The following is a 17437-nucleotide window of genomic DNA, read 5'->3' as shown; positions in this document are numbered from 1 at the left end:
ATTCATGCACACTTCAGTGATTTTTCTCACTTAATTGAGCAGTGGCCTTAGCATCTTGGGGAATTTTTGGGAAAAAACATCGCTAAAATTGCTAATTTGGGAAGTAAAATACCAGGTTAAAATTCAGATTTTTTTTGGGAAAACTAAATGATTTTGAAGAAAATTTCAATTGGGAAGAGGTCTTTTCGGAGTCTGTTATATAAGCTGGAAAATCACTGCACTTCTTATTTTCTTGTGGGGACATTTATATGATATTTCAAGACTACCGGTCTATGGCAAACACGTACCCAAGTCACTGGCGACTGATGATCGTGTATCAGAGGACTTTTATTACATATGAGGCCCAATGCTTACATGTACATGTACATCATTTCTAATACATAAGAGAACATCACATTTTGAATATATTTCTCACACTGTATCGAAACGAATATTTAACTTAAATGCGTATACAAGCATATAAGTTTTTCCTTTTTCCATTTTATCTTCTTCTTTCTTTTCTTCTTTTTTCTTTTTTTTTCTTTCTTTTTTTTTACATTTTCAATTGAAATTTGCCTTGACCATGTCCGCTTGATATCAGTAATGTTACAGAGACTTGAATTCTGTATTGTAAGTGTCTGGTGATGATGAAGATGAAGATGATGATGATGAGGATAATAATAATAATAATAATAATAATAATAATAATAATAATAATAATAATAATAATAATAATAATCCTGATTTAAAGAAGGTAACACGTGAAGATAGCTCAGTTGGTTAGACCACTGACTGTCACTCCAGAGGTTCCGGGTTCGATCCTGGGTAACACCCTTAGGATTTTTCAGAGACACTTTCAGTGGTTCCCACCTACCTAGAGGTTAACTGGTAAGAAACCCAGGTAACCCTCGCATGTATCAGTGCTATACACTGGGCATGTAAAAGAACCAAGGGGTCTTTTCAATAAGAGCTAGGGACTGGTTCCCGGACTCCCTTGTATCTCATAGCTGTCTCTAGAGTCTGGTGAGATAAGGACCCTACTGGAAATAAGTGCTTGCACTTTCGTAGGTTATCCTTGACCGCCCGGTCTAAAGAAAATCAATCAATCATCTTAATCTTAAATGTGGCCTTCTAAACAATATATATATAGAAACATACACCCACAAAAATCATAAAACAATAATGTTATAAACTATAAGATTTTCCATGTGAGCCTAATACAACTCACATTACCAAAATATCATATAAATTGTTGAATTTTGATTTTATGTGTTTATGTGTTAATCCCCGTAAAGAAAAGTTGATTCCGGTTAATTTACCGATTTCAGCAGTGTACCAACCAGAGTGGGTCGAATTATGAGTAGTACGAACTGTTTCCGTTCATAGGTTGGTTCCCGAATGACCTTTACTCGGAACCAAGGGTCAACTTCCTATCGAGCACGCGAACGTGTTTGACAACTGGACGCAAGGTTATATAAAACTTTAATTCTAGGGAAACAAACAATATGTCGAATTTTAAAGTGACTTTACACAGGATTTTAAATAGTTCGTCTCAGCGGTCGAGGCAGCAGCTTTTTGAAAAATTGAAAAGCGCTGCAACGGGTGGGGTATGGACGAAATCGTGTGTCCGATTTTTCAATGACAAACTTACTTGCGTAAGGAGCATTGGCCTACAGTGCAACGTGATAGCAGCTCACAGAGTCCGGCGGTCGGGTCAGATTTTGAAACTTTATCATAGTTTATATGGAAGATCTTCACCAGTGCAATTTTTCAAGAAACTGGGAGACCTGATCAGAAACAATCCAAAGGGGAAAATGTTTTTCCTTTTGGGGGCAGCTTTCTTTGACTGGAAAGAGAACAGAGTATCAGACCCTGATCTTAATAGGTAAGGAAACTAGAGGCTGAAACCCAGAATTGTCTAGGGGGGGTGAGTTGTCTGTAAGCCGTTTCACTAATCATCTTCTTATGAAGAAAAGAAGTCGGGGGCTGCAAAATCAATGGTCCGTATACTGCCTAGGTTGTCCCTAAGCCAATATGGACCAGGGCCGGCAAAATTAAGTGTCTGTATTGCCTAGTCCTATAAATATGACGTCGCTTTGAGATATTTTTGCTTCCGGGCAAAGCAACGTCACATCGAAATTGCTCAAAAACTCCTAGCATATCCGTCAGAGAATCAGGCGGAACGAAAAACAATTAAAACAGTGTGTATTACATTAGTTTTGACCTATTTATGAACAAAACTAAAAAATAAATACCTTTTGTCAAAATAATTGAAATGTCACATCCGAAAAATCATGATTAAATCCTCTCATGTATTTAAAATCCTTTTACAGCCGATTAACAAATGGCGGCCATACAGTGCGCGAAATCTGTTTGGTTAATTCAAATGCAAGCGTTTAATGAGTCAGAACAATGTAACGGAATATTTTTTTAACGAAACAATTGCCCATGCACGGTCAGTCAGTGTGTTCGAATATATTTTTCCGTTCAAAAATTTGGAATCAATCTGTAAAGCAGCTTGCTTAACCAGTATGGCTGATAGACAAAAATAGATTGATGTTTATATTTTATTTTAAATTGATAAGTATATTGTTTGAGAGTTTTTGTGTATTATTGAAAATGAAATACACCGATAAACACTTTCAGAACTAGCAGACGACAGGCTATTCATATCAGTAGAGTTTCGAGTAAAGATAACGGATTGCGACTATCTCACTGTAAAAAATCCTATGTAAAATGGTCTGACATATGGTAGGTTTAACAGTTAATTAAAATACTTTGAAGTCCAAAGATGTGTTGAATTTTATACTGTGATGAAGCTAAGATCCAAAGCTTTCTATTGGTGTAATACATTTTAAAATCGGACATTTAATCACAACAAACTAGCGGTTTAAAAACAGCTTATTTTGTATTGTTTTAGCATAAGCGATATCGATTTTACTCGAAGATAAGGGAAGCAACTCGTATTTTTTCACTCTATAATATACCTCGGTTACTTAGGTAGATCATATTGAAAGTGTTTATGGGTGTATGGAAGAAAAGAAGATAAGCTTTTAAATAAAGCTTGAAAGGCAAGACAGTAGACATTTTTTTATGATGCTATGTGTTTTTGAGCAATAACTATTGACTTGACCGACATAAACTATAACAAGCCTGTAACGTCTAATATATTGGACTATGTATTGCCCAGCTTGTCCCACAGCCTGTACGGACAAGTGGAAATTTTCAAAATTTAACTAGATCTATGTAAATATCATACGGACAAGTTCAAAAATGCTTCACATGAAAACGGACAATCAAGTCAAAATCAGATTTTGCTGGCCCTGTGGACAAGTGAATATTCCCCAGAATTTACTTTATAAATAACATATGGGCATGTCAAGAAATGCTTCAGGACAGTTGGGTAAATTGGGCAAATGAGTCAAAACCATATTTTGCTTGAAAAATTAACCTTTTCTATTCTTTGCGTTGTTAACTGCTCACAAAAATATAAAAGCAAACAAAACCAAAAGTGTTAACAGGTGAAGCAGTGACTTTGTAAAAATTTTAAGTGCTGCAGCAATTGAATTACCAGTCAGGCAATTTACTTAAACCTGTAAACACTGGAAAGGTTCATTTTTTACAGTCTCAACTGTACTGCGGTATACCGTACCCCGGATATTGCTCGATATTATGAGGACTTTCATCCCATTTCGCGACTTTGAACGAGGAAAGAAGGTATGTTTAGTGACGATAATTAGTCATTTTGGAATTGGTTTGATATAAATTTTGTAGAAAAACAAATACTTCGATAATTTCTCTAGTTACTGAAACCCCAAAAATGTTGAGAAATAGCTTTGAAATGTAATTTTAGGAGGTAAAATTCGTCTCTTTGCTCACGTGATAAATGAGCTCGGATCAGTCATTTGATGTTTTTGTGCATATACTTCCTTAAAACGAAAAACTTGAATCGAGTGAAATGTGATAATGATGATAATGTTTATGTTGTAAATGTTCAATCAACAATAGAACCTCAGATGACAGTGCATTTTGAGAATAAATACACATGTCAGTGTACCGAGTATTGCGTTGGAGTTTGCCGCCGGTGTCACGAGTATTGCTTTTTAGTGTAACGAGTATTGGTTATCAATAAAGAGTAAATGCAAGTAGTAAACACAAAGTATTTACCACATTTAATTTTAAATTTTTCTTACTGTGTATACTTATTTACACTATATGTGCAGAATATGCAGAATTATGAGGTATTTTACTGGAAACATCTGCGAATATTCCAGATTTTCATTCCTGCTCGTGAAAAATCTCAGCCGAACGGACTCAGCAATTTTCTGTGTTAAAACTGTTCTCGTTGCTATCGAAGGATCAACCTTTCCAGAATTTGTTAATAATTATTGCATATCTTACTTTAAATAGTAAAAAATGCATCCAAAGTGCATTATTACTGCCTCAAGATTGTCAATATTAGACGGTATTGAGCAAGTGTATCTAATAACAACCGAAATCCTACTATGCCAAAAATACATATAAAGGTAACTTTCAGGCATTTTGTACCTGCACTCTAGCAACGGCAGACCGTCTGCACGTGAAATTTTGTAACGACATTAGCAATGAGTTACCGTATGACTGCCGAGCGGGTACAGCTAAAAAAAACGAATAATAGATTTTGATAAGATTATGATAAAGGGCAGCAGATGCAATAAAAAGGTTATGTTCCTTATAGCCTTTTACCTCATAAAGGGTTTGTTTTGAAGGCTTTACATACCCCCACCCCTTTTGAGGCCTCAAATAGTGTAAAACATGCGCTATTTAGGCCCCAAACACGTTTTTTTTCGTTTGAGAAATGTTGTTCAAAAGAGTGATCACTTTTTTGGCGCCACCCCATTAAAAAGGTACATCAAGGGGGTTACGCAGGGGGGATGTGCCCCCTTCTCTTTGGGGGTTTGAAGTGGGGCAGTAGCCCCTCTAATCGCCGAGAAGACTTGGGACTTGTGGGGGGCTAAATGGCCTCAGGTCGATTTAAATAAAATTGAGCATGCTATTCCACAGGCTATGGTCCAGCTAACACGTGTGCCCAGTTTGATCAGTATTGAAGCATTTTTGTAGTTTCATAGCAGTTTGAACTTGAGAGGCTTAATTATAATTAAATGAAAACATTCATTTTTCGCATTATACTCATGCAGTAAAAGGTTAGACGATACCGGCATGCTAGGACGGCATAAACCCTCCGGGCCAATATTTTATTAAGTGCGTTGATAAGTTTCTTAAGGTAAACTTGCCCTGTAAAAACCTATTATTAATGTCATCTAAATATTTTTTTTTATTCTTGTCAGAGATGGGTCTCCTTGATCAAAGTTTCTTGAGACATGTACATTGTATTTAAAGTTTTTTATCGTCAATTTTGATGGTTCTACCCTGCTTCCGACCCTGCACACACTTTATTTCATCCATAGTGTGAATTTCAACCAAATTGGAAATTAAATCTCTGTGTATTTGCTTTAGGAAAAGAACAGTAATAACACTGAAAATGCACTGTTGAATCTGAAATATTTGAATAAATATTATATAAACAGTACATTATCAGACAAATGAAATTGAATCGATAAACAGACTTGAAAATTAGACAAAAATATCGAGTTTCCATACTAATGTGCTCATTCTGTTTTGCAATACTCTGTACACTAAAGTTGGGCTATTTTGAAATACTCTGTACACTGAAAATCAATACTCGGTACACTTTCTTGTATCTTTTTTGGCCTGTATCTTTTTGAACTTTCACACTTTTTGCCTGAAATTTGGACAAGGCATACTTGGATTGTGAATTAAAAAATTGCTCGATTCAATTTTTTTTATATTGGTAATATAATAATTTCTAACGATTCTACAGTATCGCGGTCAGTATTTTCTAGTGAGCAGCGGATCGTTTTGGGATAGTTTAATCAATTTTAAAAATACCTGTAATACTGTTACGTCTTTTAGAGCTACAAAAATACCTCTAGATATATAAAACTCATTTAGATAAATGAAATAGCCATTAGTTTTGAAAATATCGTCGCTGAACTTACCTTCGTTCCCCGTTCAAAGTCGCGAAATGGGATGAAAGTCCTCATAATATCGAGCAATATCCGGGGTACGGTATACCGCAGTGAACTGATCTGAAGTCAGAATAAATGTTTCTTCTTTGTATTTTTCAGAGTTGCTGATGAACTGAAAGTATTCTTTGACCTAAAAACCACAGACTACCATGATAAACAAGGAGAGACCTGGGAGAAAATCCTGGATGAAGATCACTTCAAACTGTGGAGGTGCCCTGTACAAGGAAGCTCATTATATAAATATAAAGGTTTGTTATCAAGGACGACAATTTTATTTCTGGACATTACCTCTTAGTCTTAATAAGTGGATATATTTTTATAGCATAACAAGACATCATCTGATGTTATGATACAACTGTGAAGATTTTGTTGTGTTACATAACGCAAAAGAAGGAAAAAATTACCTAGCGAACAAAACTTTAAAACTTTGCATGAGTTAAGTGAGTCATAATTGAAACAAAGTCTACTTTTGAGTTATCTGCCCTTGAAAGAGAGTTTCTCTAAAATCATGTCGAGTAATTGAGAAAATTTTGTTCACTGACTTGTGAAAGTCTTTCTTCTCTGCCAAGATATAGTGATAATATAATTAACTTATGATTAAGTCTAGTATATATTTGTTCACTTCAGTTTATTTCCTTCTTATTAACTGTTTTAGTAATAGAAAGAGCACCGAAACACGAGGCTATCTGATTTGTACGAGGGGGCGTAGCCCCCGAGTATAAATCAGATTGCCGAGTGTTTTGGTGTTCTTTCTCTTTTGTATCATAGTCAAACATAAAAGCACGTTCCCTGTTGTCACAATATGAAACCCCGGCAAAAATGAACCAATGAACGAACATCTGAATATGACATTTCTGTCGCTTTCCCTTTCTCTGCCGTCACAATATGTAAACCCCAGCAAAAATGAGCCAATCAATGGGTATGCTCTGGAGTGCGGGTAACTAATACCCGCACTCCAGTTAACGCACTGTGCATGTATATGTATACGATTTAACCCCGACACATTTTCAACAGAAATGTCTCCGAACTATGATACAATTAATATTTTGAATATTTATTTGATATTTTCAGTATTTGGAAGTTACAAGGACATTCCTGCTAGAGCATTTTTCAATATACAGGTCAGTGGGTAACTCATGATTTAATGTTAGAATTAATAGATTGATAGTTGAGAATTGTTCAGTTTTGAATGACATCAATCTTAATTGTACTTGTTAGTGCTTGACAAAAATTCTGCCAGTTTAAGATGCTTTGTAATGCTGCTTGTCCAATGCTTGACAATAATAGGTAATTGTGCTAGTATAAAGTGCATACATGTACCTGTCCAACATGGCTATATTTCTACAAGTTATCAGTAAAACAAACTTGAAAACTGTCAGTAATTATAGGAGAGGCCTTGGTCAGGTGAGTTAAGGATTTGCTAAAACAGCTTGTATAAGATACCTATAGGACATAATGCCAATGTGACTGTAAACCATCCTGTTTCTCAAAAGGTAGAGTGCTGGACAGTGAATCAGGTGACCCGGGTTTCGATTCCCGGACGGCGCAGGTCACTTTCGATGTATTGATCATGAAATCCATTCTAGGGTCATTTGCACTGTACGTCTGCTCTAGCATGTAAAAAAGTAATCAGTTCCTTGCCAACGTGACTGTGAAGGCAACTAGTACAAGTTTGTAAACTGCTTGACAGCCTGCCCAGGAACACTGAGATGGCTGTAATGTGCTCTTGTAAATTTAATATGGCTTACTGCCATGATCCAGAGTGGAAACTACCAACACCACCACCACCAATGCGACTGTATTCCTACAAGTATGGTAACTCAAACTTGAAAACTGCCAATAATTGACACTGGGTATAGTAAGAAAATAATTTATTCATTACTCATTTTGTTAAGCACTAATGCTTTCATTGAATGATTATGGCATAATGATAATTTTGCACACCCTTTTTGTAAACAAACTGTTTGTTCTGATACAACATACTGTACCCCAATTTATATTCGCGAATACAAATTTTCGTGTTTTGCCAAGGTCGGACATATTCACAAATATTAATTTCCGTGTTATCTTGATTTCAAAAAAAAAAATTCGCGGATTGGAAAATTGCACAGTGGCTAATGAATGCCTTTGACTCTGTAAAAGACAATTCAGAGCTCTTCCAGCTCGGCTGGCAAAAAGCTGGACTTCTAAAATAAGTGCGAGTATTTTGTATGCATATACTTAGTATAGAAGTGTAAATATGAAGAAACTTTTAACTGACACATGCTCCGTATAGTACCCTATACGGAATGTGATTGACAATAGCCCTACTAGTATTTCATAAACTGTATTAAAATGTGGATGTTTAATTTGATTGCTATATAGACATAGAGGTCTTTTGATATTTACAAAAATAGTAGTAGTTTACTTAGTTTGTGTTTTTATTGCTTTATTGCAATATTCATAACAATTCATTACTTCCTAACAGGTACCCGTAAAATTTGAATATATCCAGTCAAGTACATTTGCATGAACACTGTCTAAAATAAAAATTTCTCTCCAATTTATAAGCGAAATCGTGCGGACTTATTCGCGCTTCGTGGCCATTCGCGAATAAAGTGAATATTAATTGGTCGCGAATATTCGTTGGGTTACAGTATATATCTCATTCTGCCTATGAAAAATACTTAAAATTAATACATTTTCAGGAACCTGGTGTAAAAATTTTCAGTATGTTATTGAGATCTTTTTTTTTACTGTAGATGGACTTAGAATACAGGAAGACATGGGACAGTCATGTGATGAGGCTAGAAAAGGTGGAACAAGATGAACAAACGGGGTCAGAGGTCATATACTGGGCGACGCAATTTCCAGTAAGAGTTTGAATACCATATTTTTATTTTAAATCATTCATACATGGTTTTGTTTGAACTTTTATAGTGGACAACTTTTGGCTCGATAACTGGAGTACCATTTGTTGGCTTCGCACCATTTGCCCCTCACTAATTTTGGTACATTTTTTCTTTCATATGAACAATCCATCTTTCAAAACATTGTTGGTCAGAACGTTGTTGGTTCTACTTTGTGTACGTCTGTGTCTGAAATAATGCACAAAGGGACAGTTGAGATCTTTCTCAACAAGTAAATCTTAAAAATCACCATATAACCTTTTAAAGTGTCTGTGGCGACATGGCCAAGTTGTTTACATTGTACACGTTGAACTAGTAATCAAAGGACTGCTGCCAGCTGGACGTACAGGCAAGCCATTGTTATCATGAGCGAGAAACATTACATTCATGCTTCTTACTAGTTGGTTCCAGGAATGGATATTAAGAGTGTTTCAATCCACCACAATGGAAAGAAAACTAGAAATGTATATTTATGGTTTAAAATTAAATCAACAAAAATGGAGTTATGGCTAAACCATTCCATTCATTAATTGGGATTTTTGTTCAAAGGCGATGGAATTACATGTTACTTAGAATAAGAAACAGTTTAATAACACATAATTTATAAAAAGAAATACACAAAACATAAGTCAAATCCTGTTACACAATTTTGTATGGTTTTAAATCATAAATATGATGCTCTAATTAAGATTTATCAATATTGTAAGTTCCAAAAATCATTATTATAAAGCTATTACAGAATTTAACATTTCATGTAAATAAAGGGAGGTAATAAAAAAATTATTTTCTATAAAGTTGAAGTCAAATTTTACAATAAGAAATGAATGCATAAATGATATATTTTAATGATAACATATATTATGCACAAATATTTGCAGTACATATTTTACATTTGAAAATTGTTTTATTTGCATAATCATGTACATATACATGTATATAATTTCACCTAGTGTGGTAAATGATTTTGATCACAACATACACAATCTTAAAAAAAAACCTAATGCAGATTGATAAGAATTGAGGTAATACCGTTACATAAAAATAACCAAAGATTAGATGAGAATACATTTTTGTCCCAGATTCCAACGCAAAAAATCATGAAGTTTCAACAATATTTTACGTAACTTTCGTAAGTGCAAATAGGATTCAAAATTAAATTCAGTGTATTTCTGATAAAAACCTTTAGAAATGATCATATACACATGTAGTAATGTATCCCAGGGGCAGTAATAGCTTCCTTATTGTCATAGTGTGATTTAAAGTAGTTATTTACCCTGAAGGTGTAAATACTGGTTATATTATTCAGGAAATGTCCTGTTATAATATTTAATGTAAGTAACATCAGGAGCATATTTTATATGTTAAAACATGATTCAGCCTCTTTAAATTAAAACTGCATTTTTCTCTAATTATTGCTTTTACTGATTTAATCAACAATAACAGTGTCTATTCTAGAAGGGGGATGGGCAGATTCACCCATATTTTTGAGAAATTTTACATAGAGAAAGAAGGAAAAAGATCAACAAATGTAATAAATTATAACTTTTCGATAAAAATCCCCCTTGTTTTTCAAATCCTAGAATAGACACTTATTCAATAATACTTTATAATATATTGATTATCTTTAAAGCAGTTCTTATCCATTTCAATCCTAAATATCTTAAATGGACTTGACCATCTTTGAAACTGAACAGAATCATTCATCATTTTTAGGGACAATTCTGAAATACATTTGTACATGTATGTACTGACTGAATAAGGAGCAGTGCAGATCAATCCATGATTCATGATCTTGGTGACGGTCTGCACTTGTAGCTTGAGTAGAATCTGTTTCCACCAGCAGAATCAGAGTCGAAATGTAAGGGATGTTTAAATAAATGAAGTTATATTAAGACAGTTTGTACAGCAGAGCTGCGTTTCATAGAAAATCCTAAGTCTGAAAGCAGTCTTCAGACCAGTAGTATTAGTAATACCTAAAATGCTCAGTGTAAAAACCAGAAAAACAAACAAATGACATTTATGGTTGGGGGTATATACAAATAGATTTATTGATTAACATGAATAAAATGAATATTTATTTTGCTATTACAGCTTGGTTTTCTGTACAACAGAGACTATGTGTATGTTAGACGTTCAAAGGTAAAAATTTTTAATAATAACTTAAAAAATTCAAAACAACTTAGTATTAAAAACAGTCAGATCATGAGATGTGTGAAATTAGAATTTTACTTCAGATCTAAAATCTTGCTTTTCAGTTAAACATAACATATTTTAATCTAGGAATGTATAAATAGATCATGAATAGGATCTAAATTTATAAAAGCAGGGACTATCTTTAGAGGTAGTATGTCTATAAATGTACATGCACGGACTGAATTCAGTTAGAAAGATAGTTCATACAATGCTTGAACTAAGATATAAAAGTTCAGTCCATGCAACACATGAACCACTATTGAGTGAGAAACATAAATGTGGTCTATGCGTCGCATGCAAGCTTAAATAGATGAAGAAAAAAGGGTAAAAAAATCGCAGAATGATATAACAATATTTTTTGTGCTACCTTATCAGGTAGGAATTTTAATGTTATCATTATGTTACAGATTGATTTGAAGAACAACTTTATGATGTTAACTGCTAAATCGGTGGATCATCCATCATTCCCGGTGACGAAGGACTTTATACGAGTTGGAGATTACATGTCTAACATGATGATTCGTCCACATACGTCATTCGATGACAAAGGCTTCGATTATGTTTTGTCTTATTATGATGACCCACATCTATCTGTACCAACCTGGGCTGTGAACAGAATGACCATGTCAAGTAAGTTGCATTTTATTTCAATTTGATAACTTAGTTTAAAGGCTCATTATGCCTCAGAAACGAGTAAAATTTTACTTCTTTGCAAACGGCAAACATGAATTTAGTAATTGTTAAATAATGGTTTTTGAAAGATTAGATGCTTGTTGCCTGAAGAAAGAAGTGATAAATGTGAAATAATTTGTCATTAAAGAAGCAAAATGTAAACAAATGAGTAATTATTAAATAATGGTTTTTGAAACAGTAGGTGTATCCTGAAGAACAAATTACTATTTTGACTTCCATACAAAATACTTTTTATACCCCCAAAAACGAAGTTTGGGGGGGTATATAGGAGTCACCCGGTGGTCGGTCGGTCGGTCGGTTGGTCGGTCGGGCGGTCGGTCGGTCGGTCGGTCCAGACGTCCGTTGCATTTTCCTTGTCCGGAGCATAACTTGAAGACTAATGCTTGGAATTCAATATAACTACACACAATGGTCAAGCACATTGAGAGGAAGTGCAGTGCACAAGAACCATAACTCTATCTTGACTAATTACAGAGTTATTGCCCTTTGTTACTTTTCCTTGTCCGGGGCATAACTTGAAAACTACTGGTTGGAATTCAAAACAACTTCATACAATTGTCAAACACAATAAGGGGAAGTGCAGTGCACAAGAACCATAACTCTATCTAAAGTAATTACAGAGTTATTGCCCTTTGTTGCTTTTCCATTGCTTTTTTTTTTGTCCGTTGCATTTACCTTGTCTGGAGCATAACTTGAAGACTAATGGTTGGAATTCAATATAACTACATACAATGGTCAAGCACATTCAGAGGAAGTGCAGTGCACAAGAAACATAACTCTATCTTGACTAATTACAGAGTTATTGCCCTTTGTTACTTTTCCTTGTCCGGGGCATAACTTGAAAACTACTGGTTGGAATTCAAAACAATTTCATACAATTGTCAATTACAATAAGGGGAAGTGCAGTGCACAAGAACCATAACTCTATCTAAAGTAATTACAGAGTTATTGCCCTTTGTTACTTTTCCATTGCTTTTTTTTGTCCGGACCATAACTTGAAGACTAATAGTTGGAATTCAATATAACTACATACAATGGTCAAGCACATTGAGAGGAAGTGCAGTGCACAAGAACCATAACTCCATCTTGATTAATTACAGAGTTATTGCCCTTTGTTACTTTTCCTTGTCCGGGGCATAACTTGAAAACTACTGGTTGGAATTCAAAATAACTTCATACAATTGTCAAACACAATAAGGGGAAGTGCAGTGCACAAGAACCATAACTCCATCTTGACTAATTACAGAGTTATTGCCCTTTGTTACTTTTCCATTGCTTTTTTGTCCGGAGCATAACTTGAAGACTAATGGTTGGAATTCAATATTACTTCATACAATGTTCAAGCACATTGAGAGGAAGTGCAGTGCACAAGAACCATAACTCCATCTTGACTAATTATAGAGTTACTGCCCTTTGTTAATTTTCCTTGTCCAGAGCATGACTTGAAAACTACTGGTTGGAATTCAAAACAACTTCATACAATGGTCAAGCACAATAAGGGGAAGTGCAGTGCACAAGAACCATAACTCCATCTTGACTAATTACAGAGTTATTGCCCTTTGTTACTTTTCCATTGCTTTTTTGTCCGGAGCATAACTTGAAGACTAATGGTTGGAATTCAATATAACTTCATACAATGGTCAAGCACATTGAGAGGAAGTGCAGTGCACAAGAACCATAACTCCATCTTGACTAATTACAGAGTTATTGCCCTTTGTTACTTTTCCTTGTCCAGAGCATAACTTGAAAACTACTGTTTGGAATTCAGTACAACTTCATACAGTTGTCAAGGACATTAAAAGGAAGTACAGTGCACAAGAGCCATAACTCCATTTTGACAAAATACAGAGTTACTGCCCTTCGATACTTTTCCTTGTCCTGAGCATAACTTAATACGTACTGGTTGGAATTCAAAACAACTTCATACAATGTTCAAGCACAATAAGAGGAAGTGCAGTGCACAAGAACTATAACTCTATCTTCAGTCTTTATAGAGTTTTTGCCCTTTGTTCCTTTTCTTTGTCTTTCTGGACTTATTACAGAGTAATTCAATTAAACTTCATCAATGGCCAACCACATTGAAAGGAAATGCAACATAGAAGAACCACAACTATCTTTAATTGCTAACAACCATAACTCTATATTTCAATTCTTTTACAAGGTATTCTGTTACTAGTAACATCCTCATTTCCGAAGCAGTCTTGTGGGGGTATTAATCACATTTAGTGATAGTTCTAGTTTACTTTAACTGTACTTATTGCCAAACAGCAACAGTTGAAAAATATAGTTCAGGTTGTTGGCCAATGAGTAACTTTAAGGATACTATAAAAGTACACCAAAATAAGAAAGCTTTTGAGAAACAAAAATAAAAATCATTATGGGCCTTTAAACAATATTTATTTAAGTCTGAGGTCACATACAGTGTAATATATGAGCATAACAAGCATGTTGGATCAAGGTCAAAAGTGTGGATGTTGGTCAAGACAAGATAACCCCTTGATTGATTTGGAATCATTTGGTCAAAAGTCAAGTTAATAATGATTTTTACCACATAAAACTTGTCTGTTGTAAGGTCTTTTGTAAAGGTTGGTCACATTCACAAGTGGTAGAATCCGTTTGACTTATTGGTTTTCATGAGTTGGACATACAAGTACATGCCAAGATCAAGATGAGCCATTATGATTATCATGTGTCCGTTGTCAACATTTGACTAAAAACAACATGTACTCATAAGCCCTTATAGGCCAACAGTGATGAAACTATACAAGAATCATCCTTGGATGATTGTCTATAAAATTTACTTAATAATATCTGTCATATGATGCAGTTCATATCAGAATTGGCGGGTGCCCGACTGACAGATATTCCGATCCGAACCATGCTCCATCATATTTTCAATTCTTTACCTTAGTTAAACAATTTTCCATTGAAGTTTATGTCATTACAGCCATAACAATTTAATTACAACAGCTTATGAAATTACACACTTCATTTATAACGGAGAAATAATGTAAATAATGTCATCCTTAACATGCCATTGCATTGCATGCAACTCATCTAAGCCAGATGAAATTTCCAGCGTGGATAAAATTAATTGAAACGCCAGTCTGACCAGCAAGAATAAATTGTTCAACTTGGCAGCAGAATTTGTTTCATGCCAATAGAAATTTGGTAATCATTGGAAAGCTATCCAGCTTGCCTGCAGGAAGTCGGTGGTTCTACTCAGGTGCTTTTTTGTACCTGAAATCTTGCACAGAGGGGCACCTGATGTCTTCCTCCACCAGTAAACTGTGTGTGTGCGACAAACAACCCAATAAAGCAAAAGAAAATATTTTATTTCTTATGTTTAAAATATTTATTTTTAGGTTTACCAGCATTTTTAGAAACGTTACATGTTGCTGCCAAGAATTTATGCGAGTCAAAAGGTTATATATCGAGGTTTAAACTTGACGATACCTCTGACAAAGTTTAATCCCGACCAGGGAAAACAAGGGCCAAGAAATAATGACAAAAAAACCCTGGGGATAAAAAATTTAAAATTGATAGTAAAATGTTTGTTGTAAAGCAAAAAAGGTGCATGAAAAATCAGACAAAAACCCAAAATATATATTTTAAAATGTTTTTTTTAACTTTTTTTGAATTAAAAAGACAAAATTTATTTGTTTTGATAAATTTTAAGAAAAATTTTTTAAAATTGATGAAACATTTTAAGTTGACAGTTAACTGTATTAGAATTACAGTGTAAATACATTTATGTATACACTGTGAAGTTTGAATTAAATGCCTTAGAAGTGAGAGAGGCAGAGTGGTGGAGGGGGCGGGGGTTGGGTATAACATTTCTCAAAATGTTGATGTTTAACAGAGTGGTTGCTAAATATAACCAAACTTGTTGTTTATTCATGTTATTATATTAAAGCACAACACTTAAATATGTTATGGTCCTTATTTCAAGTTTGTTTCTTCTATTGTTTATACTATTTGGTGTACTAGGATAACATAAGAATTAAGTTAACCCTTACCCTGCTGGATTCGGTTGTTCAAAACATTGTTTAGAGTTAACCAGCTGTTGAATTCGTTATCTGCTGGTTATATTTTGTCCTTTGGATAACAACCAGGTCCTGGTGGCAACTAAATCTACCTATGTAAACCATGTAGACAAAGATGAGTGGGCATGTTCTTACATGAGGCTGTATGATCAGGGTCTGTACTCAATACTATTCTGTCACTACATATTCTAAACAATTTTGCAAAAAAAATGATAAATGGTTTCATCCAGATTGAAATATTGACAAATCCATCTAAGATATTTAGTAGGGTAAGGTTTTTTTAATGAGCATCTAGTAGGTTATATGTTTTATCCAGAATGAGGGAGGAGAAGGTGGTTATTACACATAGTAGTGATTGATAAGAAGAAAACTATGTTGTTAAAAAAAATATTGTAAGTATTCGGAAAAGCTTGTCATTTCTATTCTGTACACTGGCACATTTAAAAATTGCATTAACATGTACATTTATGAAATAAAACAATTTTATGTTATCAAACTGAATATTTTAATTTAATCATGAAACGGAATTGAAAATAATGTTCTGTGTATCAGAGTTACATTTCAACTATGATCAGTGAATATATAGTTATTGTATGAAAATTAGGTTGATTTTTACTTTTACGGACCATTATATCTAAACTTCCACATAGAAATAATTCAAGTTGCTTAATTTTTGCATCAAAGATTTGTGACCTTTTTCTTGCAGTAGATCTCAGGTGATCATTTTAGGACCATCATGGCATCTTGTTTTTAGCTCACTTGGAGCAAGAAGTGCTCATATGTGAGCTTTTGTGTGATGGCATAATGTCCGGGAGCTGTCTAAAATTTGTTAACAATTATCTCCTTTACGACATTGTAGATTTTGACCAAACTTCACAGGAGTAATCATTACATGTAAGTGGTAAAAGTGAAATTAATTGCTGCAGTCTGAATTAGTAGGTCACAGTAGCTAAAAATAGATTTGAAAATGTAACCTTTTAAAATCTTCCGAGTAACAACAATGCTCGAAAGTTTAGTCTAGATTTTTTGCATTAGCACTGCTTAGTGCACTTTTGCTTAAGTTATATAAATAATGACCAATGAGTAAAAATAATCCACTCTATTGTCATGTTAGTTACAAGGACTTGTATATTATGAAAACAGGCATTCAAAACTTGTCTCCCTTGAAGCTACAATGCTCATAGCTAAGATCTGCAGTGCTCACTGCTAAGACCTGTTGCATTTAGCATCAGAATTAATCCTGCCTTTCGTATCATTTCTGTTACATAGACATATTTAAGTCTTCAGTTGTGAAACAAAATGATCTAGAGCTTAGATATTTGGCGTGTTGCATTGTCAAGTGGATCTGTAGCATTAAATGAATAATCCTGGTTGTGATCTTATATCACCCCTCTATAATTTGACCTTATAAATTGATAAATGATGGAAGAATTATAAGATTTGCTAGCAACTGATCTTTAGTGGGTGATTTTGAAGCCATATTGGCCTTCTTTGACTGTATAATAGATCATGAAACAAGGAAGAAAAAGATATCTTTATATTAAAGATT

At 34.2% G+C, this 17437-nt stretch overlaps 1 protein-coding gene across 1 annotated transcript; it reads left to right on the top strand.

Annotated features, from left to right (window-relative positions):
• Positions 1-1404: 1404 nt before the first annotated feature.
• Positions 1405-15314, top strand: LOC132734951 (stAR-related lipid transfer protein 7, mitochondrial-like). Its single transcript, XM_060721842.1, has 7 exons — positions 1405-1864; positions 6168-6316; positions 7140-7189; positions 8810-8920; positions 11048-11095; positions 11557-11779; positions 15208-15314. Exons 1-7 carry the CDS (start codon positions 1485-1487, stop codon positions 15312-15314), a joined length of 1068 nt encoding a protein of 355 aa, XP_060577825.1. The 5' UTR covers positions 1405-1484.
• Positions 15315-17437: the final 2123 nt, after the last annotated feature.

The sequence above is a fragment of the Ruditapes philippinarum genome, unplaced genomic scaffold (assembly GCF_026571515.1).
Source record: "Ruditapes philippinarum isolate M1 unplaced genomic scaffold, ASM2657151v2 ctg7165_1_1_1_1, whole genome shotgun sequence".
In the NCBI taxonomy this organism is placed as follows: Eukaryota; Metazoa; Mollusca; class Bivalvia; order Venerida; family Veneridae; genus Ruditapes; species Ruditapes philippinarum.
This window is presented reverse-complemented; position numbering and strand designations above follow the sequence as displayed.

Excerpts from the sequence above, each read along its gene's own strand:
- LOC132734951 (XM_060721842.1), top strand. The coding sequence starts at position 1,485 with ATGTCGAATTTTAAAGTGACTTTACACAGGATTTTAAATAGTTCGTCT. Across the intron at positions 8,921-11,047 it reads ACTGGGCGACGCAATTTCCA|CTTGGTTTTCTGTACAACAG; the intron begins GTAAGAGTTTGA and ends TTGCTATTACAG. Across the intron at positions 11,096-11,556 it reads TGTATGTTAGACGTTCAAAG|ATTGATTTGAAGAACAACTT; the intron begins GTAAAAATTTTT and ends ATTATGTTACAG.